Source organism: Psammomys obesus, unplaced genomic scaffold (genome assembly GCF_907164565.1).
Source record: "Psammomys obesus unplaced genomic scaffold, mPsaObe1.curated_primary_1811, whole genome shotgun sequence".
Taxonomy (NCBI): Eukaryota; Metazoa; Chordata; class Mammalia; order Rodentia; family Muridae; genus Psammomys; species Psammomys obesus.
In genome coordinates, this window is record NW_026592510.1 from 26,006,528 (window position 1) to 26,025,319 (window position 18,792).

At 47.1% G+C, this 18,792-nt stretch overlaps 1 protein-coding gene across 4 annotated transcripts in view; it reads right to left on the reverse strand.

Annotated features, from left to right (window-relative positions):
* Positions 1-18,792, reverse strand: part of Ahnak (AHNAK nucleoprotein) — a 74,754-nt gene that overhangs the window by 5,323 nt on the left and 50,639 nt on the right. The window contains exon 6 of one of the 4 annotated variants that reach the window (XM_055613820.1): positions 16,696-16,818. The exons of the other annotated variants lie outside the window; for them this stretch is intronic. Within the exon in view, the coding sequence (XP_055469795.1) occupies positions 16,697-16,818 (122 nt within the window). The 3' untranslated portion in view covers position 16,696. The remainder of the gene's footprint in view (positions 1-16,695; positions 16,819-18,792) is intronic. 4 annotated transcript variants of the gene reach the window in all.

The window sequence follows — 18,792 nt, forward strand, 5'->3', positions numbered from 1 at the left end:
GTCCTGGCCAGAGAAGGCTCCCTCTGCAGTGGGCAGCGGCCAATGCAGAGACTCATAACTGGTCAAAGGGCTGAGAATAAGTAAGTATTGAGTGTTCCTCCCTAAATGGGACATCTCTGCTAATGCCTCCCCCACAAGGCTCAGGGGACATATTAGAAGAAAGGACAAAAGAACATAAGAACCAGAAGTTGAAGAGAAGTACCCTAAAACACTGTCGTGGAGATGCGACATGGCGGTTGTACTCATAAACTCACTGCAGCTATAGGTGCCTGTACAAGACCTGCACAAGATCAGTCAGCATTCCAACCAGCAGCACTAGCTAGGCCCAATGGGAAAGGTGAAAGAAAGAGAGAGGTGAAGGGGTGAGGGGCTCTGTCCTGGTGCATGGGGGAGTTAGAGGGGGAGTTGGAATAGACACAAGCAAGATACATTATTTACATGTAGGAAGTCGTTTAACAATAAATGGAAGATATTCTATTACAATAATAAGAACAACACAAACTCCCATGTCGAGGGGACAAAGCAGAGTCCTGGTGGATGGAGCCAGAGTGGCACAATTGACTTGAAGAGTGTTGGGATCCAAATGCTCCTCACTTGTTCAACACCAGCCTGTCTCCGAGGCCCGGCAGGAATCCACAGAGCTCTCCTTCATTCCAAGCCCCACTCCATGTGCCACAGCAAGAGGATAGCCTGGGAGAAAACATCCTTCTGAACGCACACCCAGATGGCACAGAGCACCCACTGAGAAAACACAGGAGCTGGCACTTCTCAGAGCAGTGAGGGATCTGCACGTTCCTGCCTGCTGAGAACTTTTTCTTTAAAACGCATTTTTTTTTCCCCTGATGGGGCCATTATTCATTTTAACATAATGTTATGTCTTGAGCCGCCTACGTAAGTAGACACTAGTTTTAAATGTTGCAGGATATCGAGCACGTATATCTAGTCAAACGTCTGTTTGCTTTTTTGCCACATCCATAGAAACCATTCGAATAAACAGAGGAGAAAGAGTTGGCTCCCGGTCCTACTAGCTGGCCTCATGCCACCATTCCCCAAAACAGAGGAGGACAGATGCCAGAGGAAGGAACCAGTAGTAATGGTGACAAAAACCTCTATCTTATGCTGCGGCACACTGAAAGATCAGGCTCCCCGGGGGTGGGAATGCCCTGTGAGGAGCCAGCACGTTTTATGACTGCCGCAGGGGAGGAAGGAGGAAAGCCACCACTACCCAGCTCTGTGTAGATGAAGTCTCTGGCTGGGAGGGTGTCAACAAGACCCAGCTTATAAGTGTTAGACCTGGCCCTGGATCCCAAGTCCTGTCTACACAATTCAGGGGTGTTCTCCCCCACCCCACCCCCACAAAGCCATTTGCCTATCCAATTCTTAGAAGTTGTGTGCTGCTAAAGTAACCTGAACTCTCTGGATTTCGACACATGACAGCCACACCCAAGGCTCTCTGTGTGGCAACTCCATCCATTAACAAAAACAACAAAACAAAACAAAAACCCTTCAAGGATGGATCCACGCTTGGGCTTTCCAGTGTATAGCCACACAGACAGAGTATTTTATTTATTTATGTAATTATTTATTGGTCTTCTTTTTTTTTTTTTTTTTTTGAGACAGGGTTTCTCTGTGTAACCTTGGCTGTCCTGGAACTCACTCCATAGACCAGGCTGGCCTCCAATTCAGCGAGCCATCTGCCTCTGCCTTCCAAGTGCTGGGACTAAAAGCGTGCACCATCACACCTGGTTTAGGATATTTTTAAAGAGCCTGCCATGTCAGAATGTTACATACCTTTAATGCCAGCATTGGGGAAGCAGAGGCCAGCCTGGTCTACAGAGCAAGCTCCAGGACAACACAGAGAAACTGTCTCACTATCTCAAAAAAAAAAAAAAATCCTTTTCACACAGAAGAAAAACAAATCTCCAGCTCTCAGCCCAGCTGGGCATCTTCTCGTTTCACCAGCCTAAGATTCTGTCCTGCTGTTGTAAAATGCATCTGCCTTTTCTCAGAAAAGTGTCCCATTCATCCCCCTGACAGTCACCACCTCTAGACTGATCTCATCTTGGTGTCTCTTTCAAAGCACAGAGATCAACTAGTTCAAAACTTTTATCCTGAAGCTGAGGAGACAGCTGGGTAGAGGAGAAGTGCTTTCTATGCAAATGGGAGGACCTAAATTTAGTCCTGAGAGCCCATGCAATCCTAACCCTGGCAAGGCAGAAACATGCAGGTCCCTGGGGCTCACCAGCCAGCCAGCCTAACCTAGTCTGTAAGCCCCAGGCCAGTGAGAGACCCTGTCTCAAAAAAATAAGGTGGACAGTTCCTGAGGAACAATACCCAAGGTTGACCTCGGACCTCCACAAGCACACCCACACTCACTTGCACATATACTCATGAACTTGCACGCACACTTACAAACCTGTGAGTGCGCTCACACAAACCATCACAACAAAAACATTTAATCTTCTCATCTTCTCTCTCTCTCTCACTGGCTCCTTTCTCCAAATCAACTTCGAATGAAGAAGACCTGCTGCGTCTCCCTCCTGAACCTGTCCCATCACCCACTTAAGAAGGGCTATCAGAGGAAGCCCAGGGTCTGATAGAGAGCTTTAGAAGTCACAGAAAGCTAGTAGTCATGCTGAGAGCATCTGGAAGTCAAGATCAAAGAGAAGATTTGAGGCCCTGGAGAACCCTGTGGCTGAACCAGGGTGAAAGACAGAGAAAGTGTGAAGAAACATGGTAGATGCACAGAAGCCCCTGGGCAGTATTCCCAAAGCAGTAGGACTTGTTGATGGTGTGTGTGTGTGTGTGTGTGTGTGTGTGTGTGTGTGTGTGTGTGTGTGTGATGCAGGGCAGCAGGAGGGAGGGGATGCTGTGGGGGACATCTCTCATCATTGTTTTGTAGCCTAGAACACAATGGCTACTCACGGGAGGAGAAGCAGGTTTCAGAGAGGGGAGGGAAGTCCTTCTGGATTCCGGTTTTGACTTCTGTTGTGAAAATGCTAAATTTGCCTGCAAGGAAGCCAAGGAAATAGGGTGGAGGTGCACACCTGCAATTCCAGCACTCAGGAGGCTACTGCTGTGGGTTCTAGGCCTACCTGAGCTAAGATTTTGCTCCCAAACAAAACAAAATTTAGGCAAAACACTCAGACATTTCAAAAACAAATACAATTTTTAAAGAATTTTAATTTTAAAACAGGAAGTTAATTAACTAGACATGACCAGCCTAGAAGTGAGATTTGACATCCTGGAAATGGATACCCTCTTCTGAAGAATGGCAGAAATGGAAGAAAAGGGATGCATCCGAGCTTTCAGGCTAGAATACCACGTATTCTTCTCTTCTCCTTGTGGTGTTAAATTGTCACAGCCTCTCAATTCTAAATCCAAAATATCACTTAAAACTCTATCTCTCCACTACAACCTACAACCCTCCCCATGCTCGTGTGCCCTCCCTTAAAGATTTTGAGTTAGTTCCCGCCTCTGCTCCCTTCAGTTCATCCTCCAATGTGATACTCGTGTGGACATCCTTACACCCCCACTCAGCTGTAACAGAAACACAAAGAGGGAAGAAACGGATGGGCTCAGAGAAACCACTGCGGAAGAACACAGATTTTCCCAGACCTGAGCTGGAGAAGCACCAGCTGTGGAGAGAACCAGGTGTCCAGACCGGTAACCAAGGCAACCAAAGAGGACACAAGCAGATGCAGAAGGCACGCCCTCTTCTTCACCCTACACAGACAGCGATGGCTTTATAAGCCCGGTTTACTGGTTCCAACCCATGCCATCTCAGTGGTACCGCCCAGCACCTGGCTTAACAGGGGACATTCTAAAATGGAAAATAGCCACAAAAGTCACAATGACTAACCCTTATTGGGTTGTTATAGTGTTCCAGGCACTATGCCAAGTGTTTTACATGTATTAAAAAAAAACTATGAAGTTAATATCAGAGATGAAGACACCAAGGTTTAGGGAGACTGAGGACTAGTTAACAGCATTAACTTCCTGTTTGGACAGCTGGCTTATCTTGGCCCTGCTGCCGTGTGAATGAGCTTTGTGAACTCTCCTCACTCCACTCTAAGGTAGGATTAAATAAGATGAGTCATGTTGAAGCATTTTAGCTAATGCCTAGCACAAAAATTGTGGTTTCTATTGGTCACTATAATTGCTGTTATGATGGTTATGATGTTGATCAAAACAAAAGCGAACTCATGTCTCTTCCTTATGTAAAAGCCACCAGTGGCTCCCAGCTCCCCACAGAAAGGCCTCACTAAGACCCTGCCTACTGCAAAACACTCCAGCCATGCTATGCCATGCAGCAAGTGCTGGACATGCCTTGCCTGCTTCTGCTGCCTCCCTGCCTTCTCCAAAAGAAAGAGAGAGGCTGGGGAGACAGCTCTGTAGATAAAGTGACTGCCATACAAGTATAAGGACCTGAGTTTGAAACCCCAGCACCCACACAAAAGCTGGAGGCATTGCTCATAACCTCAGTAGGGAAGAAAGAGCAAATCCCAAGGGCTTACTGACCAGCCAGCCCAGCCTAAGCAATGAGCTCCAGGATCAGTGAGAAACTGTCTCAAAACCATTGTGGCCAGGCAGTGGCAGCACATGCTTTTAATCCCAGCATTCAGGAGGTAGAGGCAGGAAGATCTCTTGAGTTTGAGACCAGCCTGGTCTACAGAGTAAGTTCCAGGACAGCCAAGGCTACACAAAGAAACCCTGTCTTGAGAAACAAAACAAAACGAAAATTATTGTGAATGATCAAGGACGACACTGGACATCCACCTCTGGCCTACTTATACATATGGATACACACACAATCACAGTAAATGCTGGTGAAGAAACTCCAAGAACAGCAAACATCTCAGAACCACCCTCTAGTGGAGTATTGTTATATCAAGGACATGTCTGGGACTCATCTCTCTTCACCAAGACTTCAGGACAATCAGAACAAGACCTCAGTTTAAAGGAAACCAAGAGCAGAAGGCGTTTATGGCATAAGCCTAGGGCAAGATATGGGGTCAGAGGGAGGTTGCTCCAGCTCATTTCCTTTCCAGGATCTTCCTCATTCCCAGACACTTATCCTCCACTGTTGCACACCTTCCCCAGACAGCCAGGTGGTGGGACAGTTGCTAGGAACTGCTTAGACTCGTTAATAGGAATTAGGAGGAGGAGGAGTCTTTCAAAGATCAAGGCCTGTGGCAAAAAAAGAAAGAAAGAAAGAAAGAAAGAAAGAAAGAAAGAAAAGAAAGGAAAGGAAAAGAAAACCTAATCTCAAGGATAGGTGGTCTCTGATGGATAATTAGCAAACTCTTCCCAGGAAACATGCCTGGTGTGCCACGGGTGCAGTCCAAAAAGAACAACAGCACAGTCAGCGACTTCTGAGTGCCTCCTTCATCCAGAACGCTTTCCCTTTGTAATTTCATGTCTCCTTTACACAATATTATGGTGTCTGAGGCTCTGTTGCCGTTTTCAGCATGGGGGAAGACTGAGGCAAGACCCCTGGCAAGGAGGGAAAGCTGGACCTGGGTAACTTGGACCCTGAGGTCCCACCCACTATGCCGCAACAGTCGGTTCACTCCATTGCTCTGTCTGCAGACGAGGCTCTGTTTCGATCAACATACAGGAACGTGGAGGGATCTGTGCTATGCACGTGGTTTCCTTTTTATTTATTATTTGCAGGGTGGGGAAAGACAGAAGACAACTGTATGGAGCCAGTTCTCTACTCCCTCCTTTATCGGGGTTCCAGGGATTGAACTCAGGTTACCAGGCTTGCTCAGCAAGCACCTTTACCCACAAAGCCATCTCACTTGACCCCTTCTAATTAGTATCATCATTTGTGAGTGTGTGTGTTCTGTGTGTGTGTGTGTGTGTGTGTGTGTGTGTGACAGAGGGGGGGGGGTGGTGACTGATTGCCTTGGTTCAACTACCTGACCACAGTGGCACCAAGGGAATTTCTCCCAGCTCATCCTCACTCTAAGGGAAAATGGTACATTCAGAACCACTTAGAATGTGGAGGTGAAGTAAGCAATAATGACAACAAGAATAAGAATTAGCCACAGCTGGGCATGATGGGGCACAACTGTAATCCCAGAATGAGACGCTGAGCTTCAAGGCCAGCCAAGGGCGAATATTGCATACCAGGCCTGCCAAAGCTATATAGTAAGACCCTGATTCAAATAAAAACAAAAAATATAGCCATGATTATCAAGCACATGGAAATTCAAGGATCAAGGAGAAGAAACTTAAAACCCACTCCAGGGACTGGTGGCACATGTCTTTGATCCCAGCGCTTGGGAGGCAGAGACAGAAGATCTCTGAGTTCAAGACCAGCCTGGCCTACATGATGAGTTTCAGGACAACCAGGGCTACACAGAGAACCATGTCTTGAAACCCCCCCCCCAAAAGAAAACACTCCAGGAAACTCAGAGAGTCAGCGGCAAGGCCAACACTTGAACCCAGACAGCACCACTGTCTTCCCAGAAGCCTGTTCTCAGGAGGTGAATTGGCTTTCCAAGGTATTTCAGTTCCTCCAAAGGAGTTGGTGACAAGGAGACTGGAGAAGCCAGAAGTGGAGTTTAAATTCTAGGTCTGGACATGATGGGTTTTGTTGTAGGGACACATCAACAAAAGGATTATGTCTATATCAGGAAATTCTGAGCTAATTCTGAAGCTGCCAAGGAACCTGAAAAGAGCTGGGAGAGGCATGCAAGCCCACAATTACCTCCAGGAAGCGGAGGCAGGAGGACTATGCGTTTGAGACCAGTTTGAACAAGACCTGCCTTTAAAACAAAACAAAACAAAACTGAAGAGTTCCAGCTTGAGCTTCAAGTCCAGCCCCCTCAAAATAACCATGAACAAGAAGATGATCAACAACCAGTGGGCCACGCTTGGTGGCACATGTGTTTAATCCTAGCACCCAGGGCAGAAGAAAGCAGATCTCTGTGAGTTCCGGACCAGCCGGGGCTGTTACAGAGTAAGACCCTGTCTCGAAAACAGTTAACCAGGAGCAGTGGCTCATACCTTAATGCTGGCAGTTGGAGGCTACAGCAGGGATCAGTACGGGTTTGATAATTGGGCCTGGGCTACATAGTGAGGGAGAGAGAGAGGAGAACAGAGTGGGAGGGAAAGAGAGCAGGGGAGGGAGAGACCCAAACATAGTGGTACAGGCCTGTACTCCCCAGCCCTTGGATGGAGTCAGGAGGATCAAAAGTTCAAGGGCAGCCTCAGCTGGGAGCAAATGCCTTTAATCCCAGCACGCTGGAGGCAGAGGCAGGCAGATCTCTGTGAGTTTGAAACTAGCCTGGTCTACAGAGTGAGTTCCAGGCTACAGAGAGAAACTTTGTCTCAAAAAAAAAAAAAAAAGTTAATAATGAGTAAATAAAATTGAGAAAAACTGAGCTCAGAGAGGTTAGTTACTTCCCCCAAGATCACCCACCTGATAAATGATGGAGACAATATCTCAACCCAGGGAAGTGGGCTCCAAAGCCTGTGCTCCTGGCCATCATGCTATACTGTCTGGGATACTCATAACACTAGTCTATAGAAAGCCGCACTCTGCCCCAGCTCTCAGGCTCTTCCTGGCCAGTGGGAGGCTTAGTTCCATCCTCCCAGGTTGTTCTCCTAGAACCTCAGTGATGGCATGCCACCCCAAGAGCCTGTCAACCTCATGTCCTGTGGCATACTGCCCTCTGCATGCCTACAGGATGGTCATATACTAGCTCTGGGGCAGGAACAAGAATTGTGAGTGTGACAAACCCTAGATGAGCACACACGCTCATACACACACAGAGAGAGGAAGAGAGAGATAGAGACAGAGAACGGTACATATGGTTCAGGGAGCTGTCAAAGGGTCCGTTATTTGAAGAGCACCTATGTTGTTTGTCTCAGGGCGGAGCCCTCCGACATCACTGGTCATCCAGGAGCTCTCCCACCAACCAGTGTCCTTGAGGAAGCTGCCTTTCCTTGAGCGAAAGAATGTGGCCTCTGCCTCCCCATGCACCAGGGATCAGAGCTACAACAGACTGCCAGCAATGGCGCATCCTGATCCCCTCACCAAAGAGACTGCAGGGCATGGTAAGCAGCCGTTGGTTTTACAACAAGATGGCCTGGTAGAAGCTGGAGTGGACACTCACTTCTTGCAATTAACACACCCTCCTTTGGGCCTCCAGCCAGAAAACACCGAGTCACCCTTTGTACGAGTCACCCTTTGTACTGAACAAAGCCAAGCTTTGTCAGTACCCAGTTACTCTGGAGTGTGGGAGAAGTGAAAAAGCTTGGCTGGTTCTCTACCTGATCCTCCTACCTAATTTCTAAGTCACTTGAGGCTCTCTTCCCTCCCTAGCCCCTTGCAATAGGGTCGCTCAAGGTACCTAAACCTTCTGCCGGAGACTCTCCCCAGGTTCCAATCAATCAGACTTACTAGGATACGTTTATAAAGCACCGCAGGTGACTCTGAGGCCTATGCCCTGCTGGAGCCTTATTTACCTGTCTGCGGAAGCTGGCCATAGACCAAGGAAGAAAGACGACCTGCCCTGGGTCACTTGACTTGCAGTACTAAAACCTGCACAATCCAGGAAAAACAAGGCTGGTGTATGAGTTATGGTGTTCTGTTGCTATGTCAAAATCTGTGGCAACAGCAACCTAAGGAAAGAAAACTACTCTGGCTCACAGTTTGAGGGAACAGTCCATTGTGGGCAAAGTCATGGCAACCGGAGCTTGAGGTAACCACTCACATTGCAGCCACAGTCAGGGGGACGAAATGAATGCTGCTCTTAACCCACATTCTCATTTGTATATAGTCAGGGATCTATGGAATGATGCTCCTCACTTTCAGGATAGGTCTTCCTGCTTCAACTAAGCTAAATGAGATAATCCTTCACAGATGTGCTCAGGAGCTTGTCACTTCAGGGGTACTATATCCAGTCAAGATGAAAATCCAAAATAACCACTGCAGCTAATCACTCCAGCACATCTCAAAATTCCCCTACACAAGGGCAGGAGAAGGGGTACTGGCAGGTGAGAGATCTTCTCCTCAGTTAGAGTTGGAATGTACCACAAATATACTCAGAATTTACGTGGGTGTGGCTGAAGTCTGGGATTTCACAACATTTCAGATGAAAAACTGAAAACAGACCACAAGGAACTGACTCAGGAGCTCTGGAAACGGGTCCAACTTCCGCTGTCCATCCTCTGCCCAAAACCTACAGTCACCACCCTTCACAAGAGCAGAAAAGGCCTGCCTCAAGCCGGCCATTCCCTGGAGAGAAGTGAGTCGTGAGAGTTGTGGTCCTTTCCCTCTCCTCTCTGAAGAGCATTGCTGCTTTTCCTCCTCAGTGAGCAAAGACAAAACCAGCAAGCAAGGTCAATCCACAGGCCACCAGGAGCTGGGAGTGAAGGCACACACCACCACCAACCGGCATCACCTAAGGGTTTTAGAAATAATTCTTCAAAAGCATTTGGAAAAAAAATCTCCACAACTGAGTTTTGTTTTGCTTTGTTTTGTTTTCAAAAGTTACCTTCATAAAAGAGGCCAAGATAAAAAAAAAAAAAAAAAAAAAAAGAGGCCAAGATGAGGGGAACATGAAAGGGACTGGAAGGAGGACAGGGAAGGGAGGAAGTGATGTAATTATATTTTAATTTTAAAAATTAAAAGAAATCACCTTCAAGTTATAAGACATAACAAAGTGGGAGCAATAGTCCAACAATTGATGTGTCTGTAGTTGGCTCAGTAAAGCCCTGGCTGTGTAGAACGCCTCCAGGGAAGGGATGAGTCACTTTAGGAGGCAGGATAACTGAAGGTGAAGCCTTTACGTGAAGAACATTTCAGCTTTTAAATGGATGCTTTCTAAAGTGGCCTCTCATTCCTTCCTCCTGAAAGAACACAAGCCAAACACACGGGGGGCTTACGCTTACAAATCTGGTACTGGGGAGGCTGAGGTAGGAGAATTGACATGAGTGTGAGACCAGCCTGAGTTACAAAATGACCCTGTCCCAAGCAGCAGTAGGAGCTTGGGGTGATAAGTAGGAGAGACCCTCAATATGCAAGGCCCTGAGTTTGATTCCAGGCCCCACAAGAATTAAAATAAAGCAGAAGGCATTAGCCACTAATTGAACAACCTCCTAAGGCAGCAGGCTGGATCTGGGAAGCCCTGCTCCTGTCCATCAGTACCTCTTAGGGAGACCTTTCCATCACCACCCCAGGCTCTCCTCTCATCCCACCTCTGCCCTCTCGTCAGCCACCGCAGCTCTCCAACAACCACAGTTATTCAGAGCTCAGCTGCCACACCCCTCGGGTCAGCAGTTTCCTCCATCCATATTTATTAAAGTTACAGAACTGGAAACTTCTGAGCGTGATCCCAGAACCACACTGCAAATACCAGTCAGCACTCTTTTGACACGGGACGATTAGTGTGCATGCTAACAAAGTCCTTACACTCTGATAAGTGGCCAGCACAGATCACTGTGGCCATCTTTTTTTTTTTAAACTTTTTAATGATTCTTTGTGAATTTCACATCATGCAGCCCAATCCCATTGATCTCCCCTTCCTCCATATCCTTCCTCTCCCCTTGCAAAATAAAACAAAAATAAAAACAAAAAATAAAAAAAACAAAAAAAAAATTAGATTAATTAAAAAAAAAAAAAAAAAACAGAAAATCATCTCACCATGGAAGCTGCAATGTGTCGCACAGTACGCTTTTGCCCAAACAGCTTTACTTGGAAATGTTCATTGCAATGAGTCATTGGTCTGGTTCCAGGCCTCTGGTTTCTGCTACATTATCAATACTGGATCCTCACCAGGACTCCTCTCGGATATCCTGTTGTTGCCCTGTGTCATGGAGATCCTGCAGCTTTAGATCTGCAGGACCAGGCCCTTCATGAACTCCAGCAGTTCATGGATGGGGTAGATGTTGGGGAGGGCCAACTCAAAGCCCTGGATCTGGGCCTGGGAAGTAGCTGAGTTGGTCAGCCCTGTCAGCTCTCCCTCGCTCTCCAGCACTGCCCTGTCAATGCGTGGAGTGTGGCCACATTTTTTTAAAGCCAAAACTAAGCTTTACAGTAACGTGAGCGTCACAGTACTCCAAACCCACATGCTCTGCAAATTATTGAGGCACCCATTCTATCCATTATCTAAAACCACCAAGAGGGGCCGGGAAGACCGTTTCATGTCTTGTGTCCAAATGTGAATCACCAGGGCCCATGCAAAGCCAGGCACAGAGGTATGCCTTTGTTTGTTTGGGGAGATTTTCAGCCATTTTTTTTTATGTGTGTACCTGTTTTGTACCTCATTATGATACCATGTGTAAACAGTCCCACCAACAGTCGGAAGAGGATATTAGATCTCCTAGAACTGGAGTTACAGAAACGGAACCTGGGTCCTCTGCAAGAGCAGCCAGTGCTCTTAACCACTGAGCCATCTCTTCAGCCCAGTAGTATGGCTTTGTAACCCCAGTGCTTGTCCAGAGAAATGGGAAGCAGAGACAGGAGAGTCCCTCGGAAGTTCTTAGCTGGTCTAGGTGTGCACAGCAGGTGAGGAAAAAAACCAGAGACTGTCTCAAACAAGGTGGAAGGTAAGGACCAACACCAGAAGTTGACTTCTGAACTCCACACACACACACATACACACGCACACCATGAGGATTAAGTCCTTATTTACTCTCAAGAGATTAGCCTTTGCTGTTTCCTTCCTGGTTCTACAGCCCCAGAATGTGTTGCCAATAATGTATCCATTTTAATTATATTCTAACAGCGGTTCTTTCCAATGAGTCTATTATAACAGGATGTCAGCCCTTTGGCTAACTGCAGAGAAGTACACACCCCACATTCAGGCTGATTGGCATCCCTTTAAACTTCTCACTGCCAAACTCAGGCTGCCACCCAGCACTGCCTGGAAATATTCCCCCTACCTTTGTTAGCAAATCCCCTTTCTCCTTTTGCAGAATGATGAGCCCACACCCCTCCATTCCCCTAGCCTGCCCCCTCCACATATTTGTTTTCAGATGACAATCTCACTAATTAAGCCACCAAGAAAATAGAAGCCAAGAGGAAAGGCTACCTCAGCTTCTTTCTGCCCAGCCTCATGCCTGTCTTCATCCAACTGTGCACTCTCACAGAAGGCCTGTTCTTTGATGGAATGACCAACTGCCCTGCTTTGCCTGGAACTGAAGGTGTTCCTGGGATCTGGAATTTTTCATCTTAAAAATGGGCTTTTAGTGCTATAGCTTGGCAGGTAACTCTAAGTAGGGATGGGCTTTGTTTGTTTCTTTCAGGGTACAAAAGAACCCCTTCCCCACTGTTGGTTCTCCTCCTGCCTGGGGACTGTCTCCCAGCAGCCCGTGAAGTCAGGAGGGGCACAAATCATGCCTGGAATGGCCAGCGAGCACCGAGCACCAGTACCACCGTACAGGGATCACATACCCCAGGAACAGCTGATGGCTAATTCAACTTTAATTCCAGAGAACAAAGGTTATATACCCCATTGGGGAGTGAGGGGAGGCTCCAAGAATAGGTGTATATAATTGGTTGGGACTAGGTACTTCAAAGATGCTTGGTTTGCATTATACAGCACGGTCCTATCATATGAATGGAAACACGGTGCCTAATTAACATATAGGTGCAGGGAGGGGAGATCTAGTAGGAAGCTGTGTCAGAGACCATATATCAAATGTGGTTAGGGGAGTCTGTATCTCAGGACACGCCAGATGAAGTTAGGCAGAGAGCAGCAGAGCTGCTGAGGGGGGAGGAGGGGCTGCCTTTAGGGCCAAGCTCACAGTGCAATCTCAACCACAGGGACCTCCAATACCCCACCCCTCTTTCCTTTCCCAAGCAAGGGCTGTCATTCTGACTTCTGCCTCTTCCATCTCATCATTGTCCTAGGCAGGCCACACTTTTTAATATCTTCCCTCTTGGAGAGTTAGAAAAAAATTTTTTTTCCAGGAGCTGCAGAGATGGCGTGTGCTGGTAGCTCACTGAGAGCCCTGACTCTCCCTCTTATGCCCTCCAGTGGTACCCACACACAGACATAGAGATCTACATATACACATAAATAAAAATAAAGGGAAATAAATGGAAAAAAATTCCCTAGGGCCAGCCTTCTTTCCTTTTACCACTCTGTTTCTTACCCTTTCTCAGCAGGTTTATCTGTCCTCAATGAATCTCTGCTTCTCCTCAGGCCTCCATTCTCTTCTCCCCAGTGAAGCCTTTATCACTACTAGGGCCAAATGTAACATAACAGAGGAAAGATTTGTTTGGGCTACAGGTTTCAGAGAAGTCAGCCCATGGTCACTTAGCTCCATGGACTTGGACAGAACATCATGGCACCAGAACCATGGAGTGGAGGACAGGAGAAAGCAGAGTGACGGAAATACAAGAAGAGGCCAGAGAGAGAGAGATAAGAAAGGCAGGCAGATGACACTTGTGTTCTGAGTCGACTTCTATTCTCAGGATCTAGCCGATACCACATACATCTTGAGGTGGTTGAGTCGACCAGCACTGAGGAAAGGGAGAGGAGCCATGACCGGCATGGACAGGAAACAAGAGCACGTGCCGACTTCCCCTGCTGCCCTCCTCAGCAGTGCTTCTCCCCAGTGTGTGTCCCCAGAGTGGCTTGGGTTTGCCGTCTTGAGTTTTTGAACTTCCTGCAGCCTTATCTCCCATCAGGCTCATTTAACACTGAAGAGGTCTCAGAGACAAGGGCTTACAAAGGAGTCAAAGGAAACATGATTCCTCTCCCTCAGAAACACAGGAGACAGTTATATTAGTGTGTTAATTATATGCATGTAACCGGGCTACAATAAGCTCTACAGTTGTGGGGTGTGTGTGTGTGTGTGTGTGTGTGTGTGTGTGTGTGTGTGTGTGGTGTGCCTGTGTGTGTGGTGGTATGTGTGTGTGAGTGTGTATGTATGTATGAGGTGGGGGGGTATGGTGGATGTGATTTTGTGGTTGTGTGGTTGTGTGTGTGTGTGTGTGTGTGTGTGTGTACCACAGTTCATGTGTGAGGCTCAGTTCTGTCTTTCAACTGTATGAATTCCAGATAAATTCTGACCATCAGATTTAGCAACAAGCCCCTTTACCCACTAAGCCATTCGCCAGCCCAGGCAACAGCCATTTTATCACTGTAGATGGGACAATTCTTTCCAGTGTCTTGGAGCACTCTGCTTTGCATTGCAGGCTACTTAGCAGCAATCCTGCCACCACATACTAGATGGCAGGAGAAGTCCCCCAGTGGTGACAAAGTGTATTCAGACATTACCAGGATAGCACCCTGGACTGAGACCTGCTGCCAAGAATAGAAAACAAAGATAATGAAGAAGGGAGACCAGAGTGTGGCCTGCATGTTGGGGGATCCAGAGGCAGGACACAGTGGGGACAATCATGTCTGCAGTGACAGAGGAAGCCCTGGAATAGCTCCATCTGAGGCTCCTCCAGGCCTTTTCTCTGGGGGAGGGGGAATGTTAGTAAACTCTAGACCTATCTCCATATGCACAAGGTCTCACAAAATTAAGAAGGTATATTCCATCTAACTTCTTTTTTTTTTTTTTTTACTGTTTATTATTATTAGTTACATTTTATTAACTCTGTATCCCAGCTGTATCCCGCTCCCTTATTCCCTCCCAATCCCACCCTCCCTCCCTCAGCTTCTCCCTGCCTCTTTCCAAGTCCACGGATTGGGAAGGACCTCCTCCCCTTTCGTCTGGCCCTGTTTTATCAGGTATCTTCAGGGCTGGCTGCAAAGTCCTCCTCTGTGGCCTAGCAGGGCTGCTCCTCCCTTGGGGGGGTGGGAAGGTCAAAGAGCCTGCCATTGAGTTCCTGTCAGAGATAGTCCCTAGAGAAAATTGCCATTTGCCATTAAATATGTAACTTCCATTTGCCTGGACCACTTTAGCCTGAGTCTGAGGCCGTTTTGACAATAAGCTGGATGATGCTGGCTCTGATCCCTGACAGCTGGGCAGGTTCTTAGGCTCCTGTAGCCCCCCTCTCATATCCACATGTACATGGATGTGAGTCCACACACATGCATATACATGAAAAAATACATTTCTACACCTATATGTACATGAGTGTTCTGCATGTGTGTAGCATATACGTGCATATGTGTGTGCCTGCGTAAACACAGGTGCTTGTGTGCATACACACTGTTACATGCACACAAGCATGCACCACACATACACCTATAATTCCATCCTTCAGGAGGCTGAGGTATAAGGATCACATATTTGGGAACAGACTGGGCTCATAGAGTGGGACCAGTCTCAAAAAAAATAAAAATATAGAACAAGAGCCAGGAGCTGACAGATCCACTGAACCTCCCCCCCCCCCCCATTTTTATTTGTTTGTTTGTGAGTCTTACCTTATAGCTCTAACTATAGAACTAGCCTGGACCTCATGATAGGCCCATTTCAATCACTCAGATGTTGGGATTACGGGATGAGCCCGTGCCAGCTGATTGTGGATGCGATATGACCAGCTGCCTCAACTTCCTGTTGCCATGACTTCTCCATCACTGTGCCCTAGAACTGTGAGCCAAAATAAGCACACTTTTTTTTTTTTTTTTTTGTGCTTTGACAGGAATTTGCCATAGCAGTGAGGAGAGTACAGATACAGCCCTTTTCAAATACTTCCCCGGTGGGTTTTCCTGGCACATCCTGACCCCATCTACCTGGGCCGGCTTCCCACGCTGCCACGGTACTACCCCTGAGGCCCAGAGTGGAACCGGCCCCTTCTTCCCTGGACTCCTCCAGTGGTTTTCACCCACTGCCCTCTCTGGCAGCCACAAGCCCCATTCCTCTTGTAGGTTCTTCATCACCCCATCTTACGAGCCACCATTGCTGGTATCTCTCCACCTTAAATTCTTAGGCCTCCGTCAACCCCACCCCTACCAGAAACTGGCCACCTCCCCTCCCCCATCCAGTCAAGGGGCCCCTCTGCGGTTGTTGGCCTTCCTCCTGCCGGCTCTGACTCATACCAGCCCTCACCAACCACATGAATTCAGCCCTCCCTTGATGCCTATGCCAGGACCACACTTCCTCTCCCTCTCCTCCAACCCGCTACCATAATTTCTCAAAGAATGATCCAGACCCTGGCATGAGGATGACCAGAAGCCCTTGTTTGAAATACTCTGACAGTGAAATAAGCCAGACACAAAGGCAAACTCTGAGTGCACCTTCTGAGGTTCCTCAGATAGTCAGCTATGTAGGGATGGAATGGTGGTTGCAGGGGCTCAGGCAGGGGCATTAGGAAGGTAGTGTTCAATGGGGATGTTCAATGGGGCCTGAGTTTTAGCTGGAGACAGGGAAACGGTTCTAGAGATGGATAGATATGACAGCAAATGTGAGTATATTTTAGCCAGAGCACTTAATAGTTATCACAGCTGTATATGTGTATGTGTGTGGAGCTCAGTTGTCAGAGTGCCTGCTTAGCATGCATGAGGCCCTGGCTTTGATGCCCAGTGCCAAGCAGGCATGATAGCACATGCTTTTAAGCCCAGCACTCAGTGGGAGGTGGAACAGGAGACTCTAAAGTTCAAGGTCATCCTTGCTACATACCGAGCTGGAGACCATGTCTCCAAAAAAAGTACTAAAATTAGAAATTTTGGTTGAGTACATCCTATCACAATTCTTTAAAGCTACGAGAAAATCAGAGCCTTGGGAATAGGGCCCAATCCTATGTCTTTCACAAGCTACGTAGTGGATCTTATGCACCTTATATGTAAGGACCACTTCTTTGTCGTGTCACTTTCTGAACATGGTAGCCTGTAACTGCAACCCTTGTGGCCATCCTCAGCCACACAGTGATGTTCAGGACAGACTGGAATACATGAGACCCTGTTAAAAAAAAAAAAAAAAAAAAGAACTGTACTTCAACCAGTTACCAAATCTGCCAGGCCTCACTTTCCTTATCTTAAAATGAACACAACACCTTCTTTTCCTCTTCTTGGGGCTCTTCTGAAGTTGCATGAGATGCAAAACACGACAACTAGGCTCCTCAAAAAAAAAAAGTGAGTTTGAAAATCAGGTGTGGAAGAACACGCTTTTAATCCCAGTGCTCAGGAGGCAGAGGCAGGCAAACCTCTACGAGTTTGAGGCCAGCCTTGTCTACATAAAGAGTTCCAGGCCAGTCAGGGCTACATAGAGAGGCCTATCTCAAGAAGAGAAAAAAGTAAGTTTGAGGGACTGAAATGGCTCAGCAAATAAAAAGTGCTGATGATCTGAGTTCGATTTCTAGAGCCCAACGTTGAAGGAACTGACTCCTACAAGCCGTCCTTTTACCGCTACACACATGCTGTGGGAGGCAGACACCCTCAGTCACACATGCTCTTCGCACAGATGCATGTGTATTCTCCAAACACACACACCAAGAATAATAATTAAGAAATAATTGTATCTTTTTGTTTGGTTTAGTTTTTGAGACAGCATTCTTCTGTTTACCCCTGGCTGTTCTGGGACTCACTCCATAGGCCATGCTGGCCTCGAATTCAGAGTTCCAACTGCCTCTGCCTCCGAGTGCTGAGATTAAAGGTGTTGCTCCATCACTGCCCAGATGAACAAATAATTTTTTTTTTAAGATGCCTCTTTTAAAGAAAAAAGTGAGTTTATCATTCAGTCGGTTCATGAACACTTACTGAACAGTTGCCAGGGTCCTGGGGATTGATGCGGGAGCAGACAGAAACTGTCCCAATATGAAGGTACTTATAGACAGCAGGAGTATCCTTTCTCCTGTACCTGCCAGAAAGAGCAACCTGAATGGTTCCTGGGCTTTCCTGGCCAAAGATTAACTCATAAAAAGGCCCAGAGACTTTAATATATTTGAGGAAGGGGGGGGGGGGAAAAAAAAAAAAGCTGAGGTTGGTACGTGACGGGAATGTATATTGGGGAAACCTGTCATTTTACTGAGGTTTTGGGTTGGGTGCTTTGAATCCAAGAGGCCTCCATACATCAGCAGCCATACAGGAAGCCACCTTGTACTCTCTCAGTTGCCCCTTCTTGAAGGAATTCCTCTCCAGAGACACTGTTATCTAAAAGGAGAGAATACGTGGGCCTCCTTATCTCCTCAACCATCCTTCTCTCCCCCAGGCTTTTTGGAAGCTGGCTTCCAACAAACATCTGCTTCTTGTCAGCTTAGTGTGGAGGTCTGCAAGAGTGGGCTGAGGCCCTGTGTTCTGCCTACAGTAAGACCAGACCCTTCCTCCTTTGCTAGCTACCAGTGTTTAGCCCAGCCCCACCCCCAGCAAGACCCAGGAATGTGCTAATCAGTTCTCTCTCACCCACATACTTTGGGGAACATGGTTGGAAAACAACAGCTTGGACTAGAGTGTAGCTTAGTGGTAAAATGCTTGCCTAGTACGTAAGGCTCTACCACAGAGAGGGAGAGAGAAAAAGAAACTAAGGAATGGAAGAAAAAGAAACGAGAAGGAGAGATGGAGAGTAAAACAAGAGAAATGACTTTTTATTTAATGTTTATGTATTTGTCTGTCTGTTTATGTATATGAGGTATGTATATATATGTGTACCATGTGCTTGAAGTGCCTGTAGAGGCCAGAAGAAGTTGTTGGGTCCCCAAACCGGAGTTGCAAACAGTTGTTAGGAGCCATGTGGTTGTAAGAACAAGTGTTCTTAGCCATGAGGCTATCTCTGCAGCCCCAACACTGAGTTGTATAAGTTAATTTTTGTACCTTTTCTGTTTTTTAAGCACTGAGGATTGAACACAGGGCTTTATGTGTGCTAGCCATAAACACTCCCCAGGCCTTACCCAGTGTGTGTGTGTGTGTGTGTGTGTGTGTGTGTGTGTGTGTGTGTGTG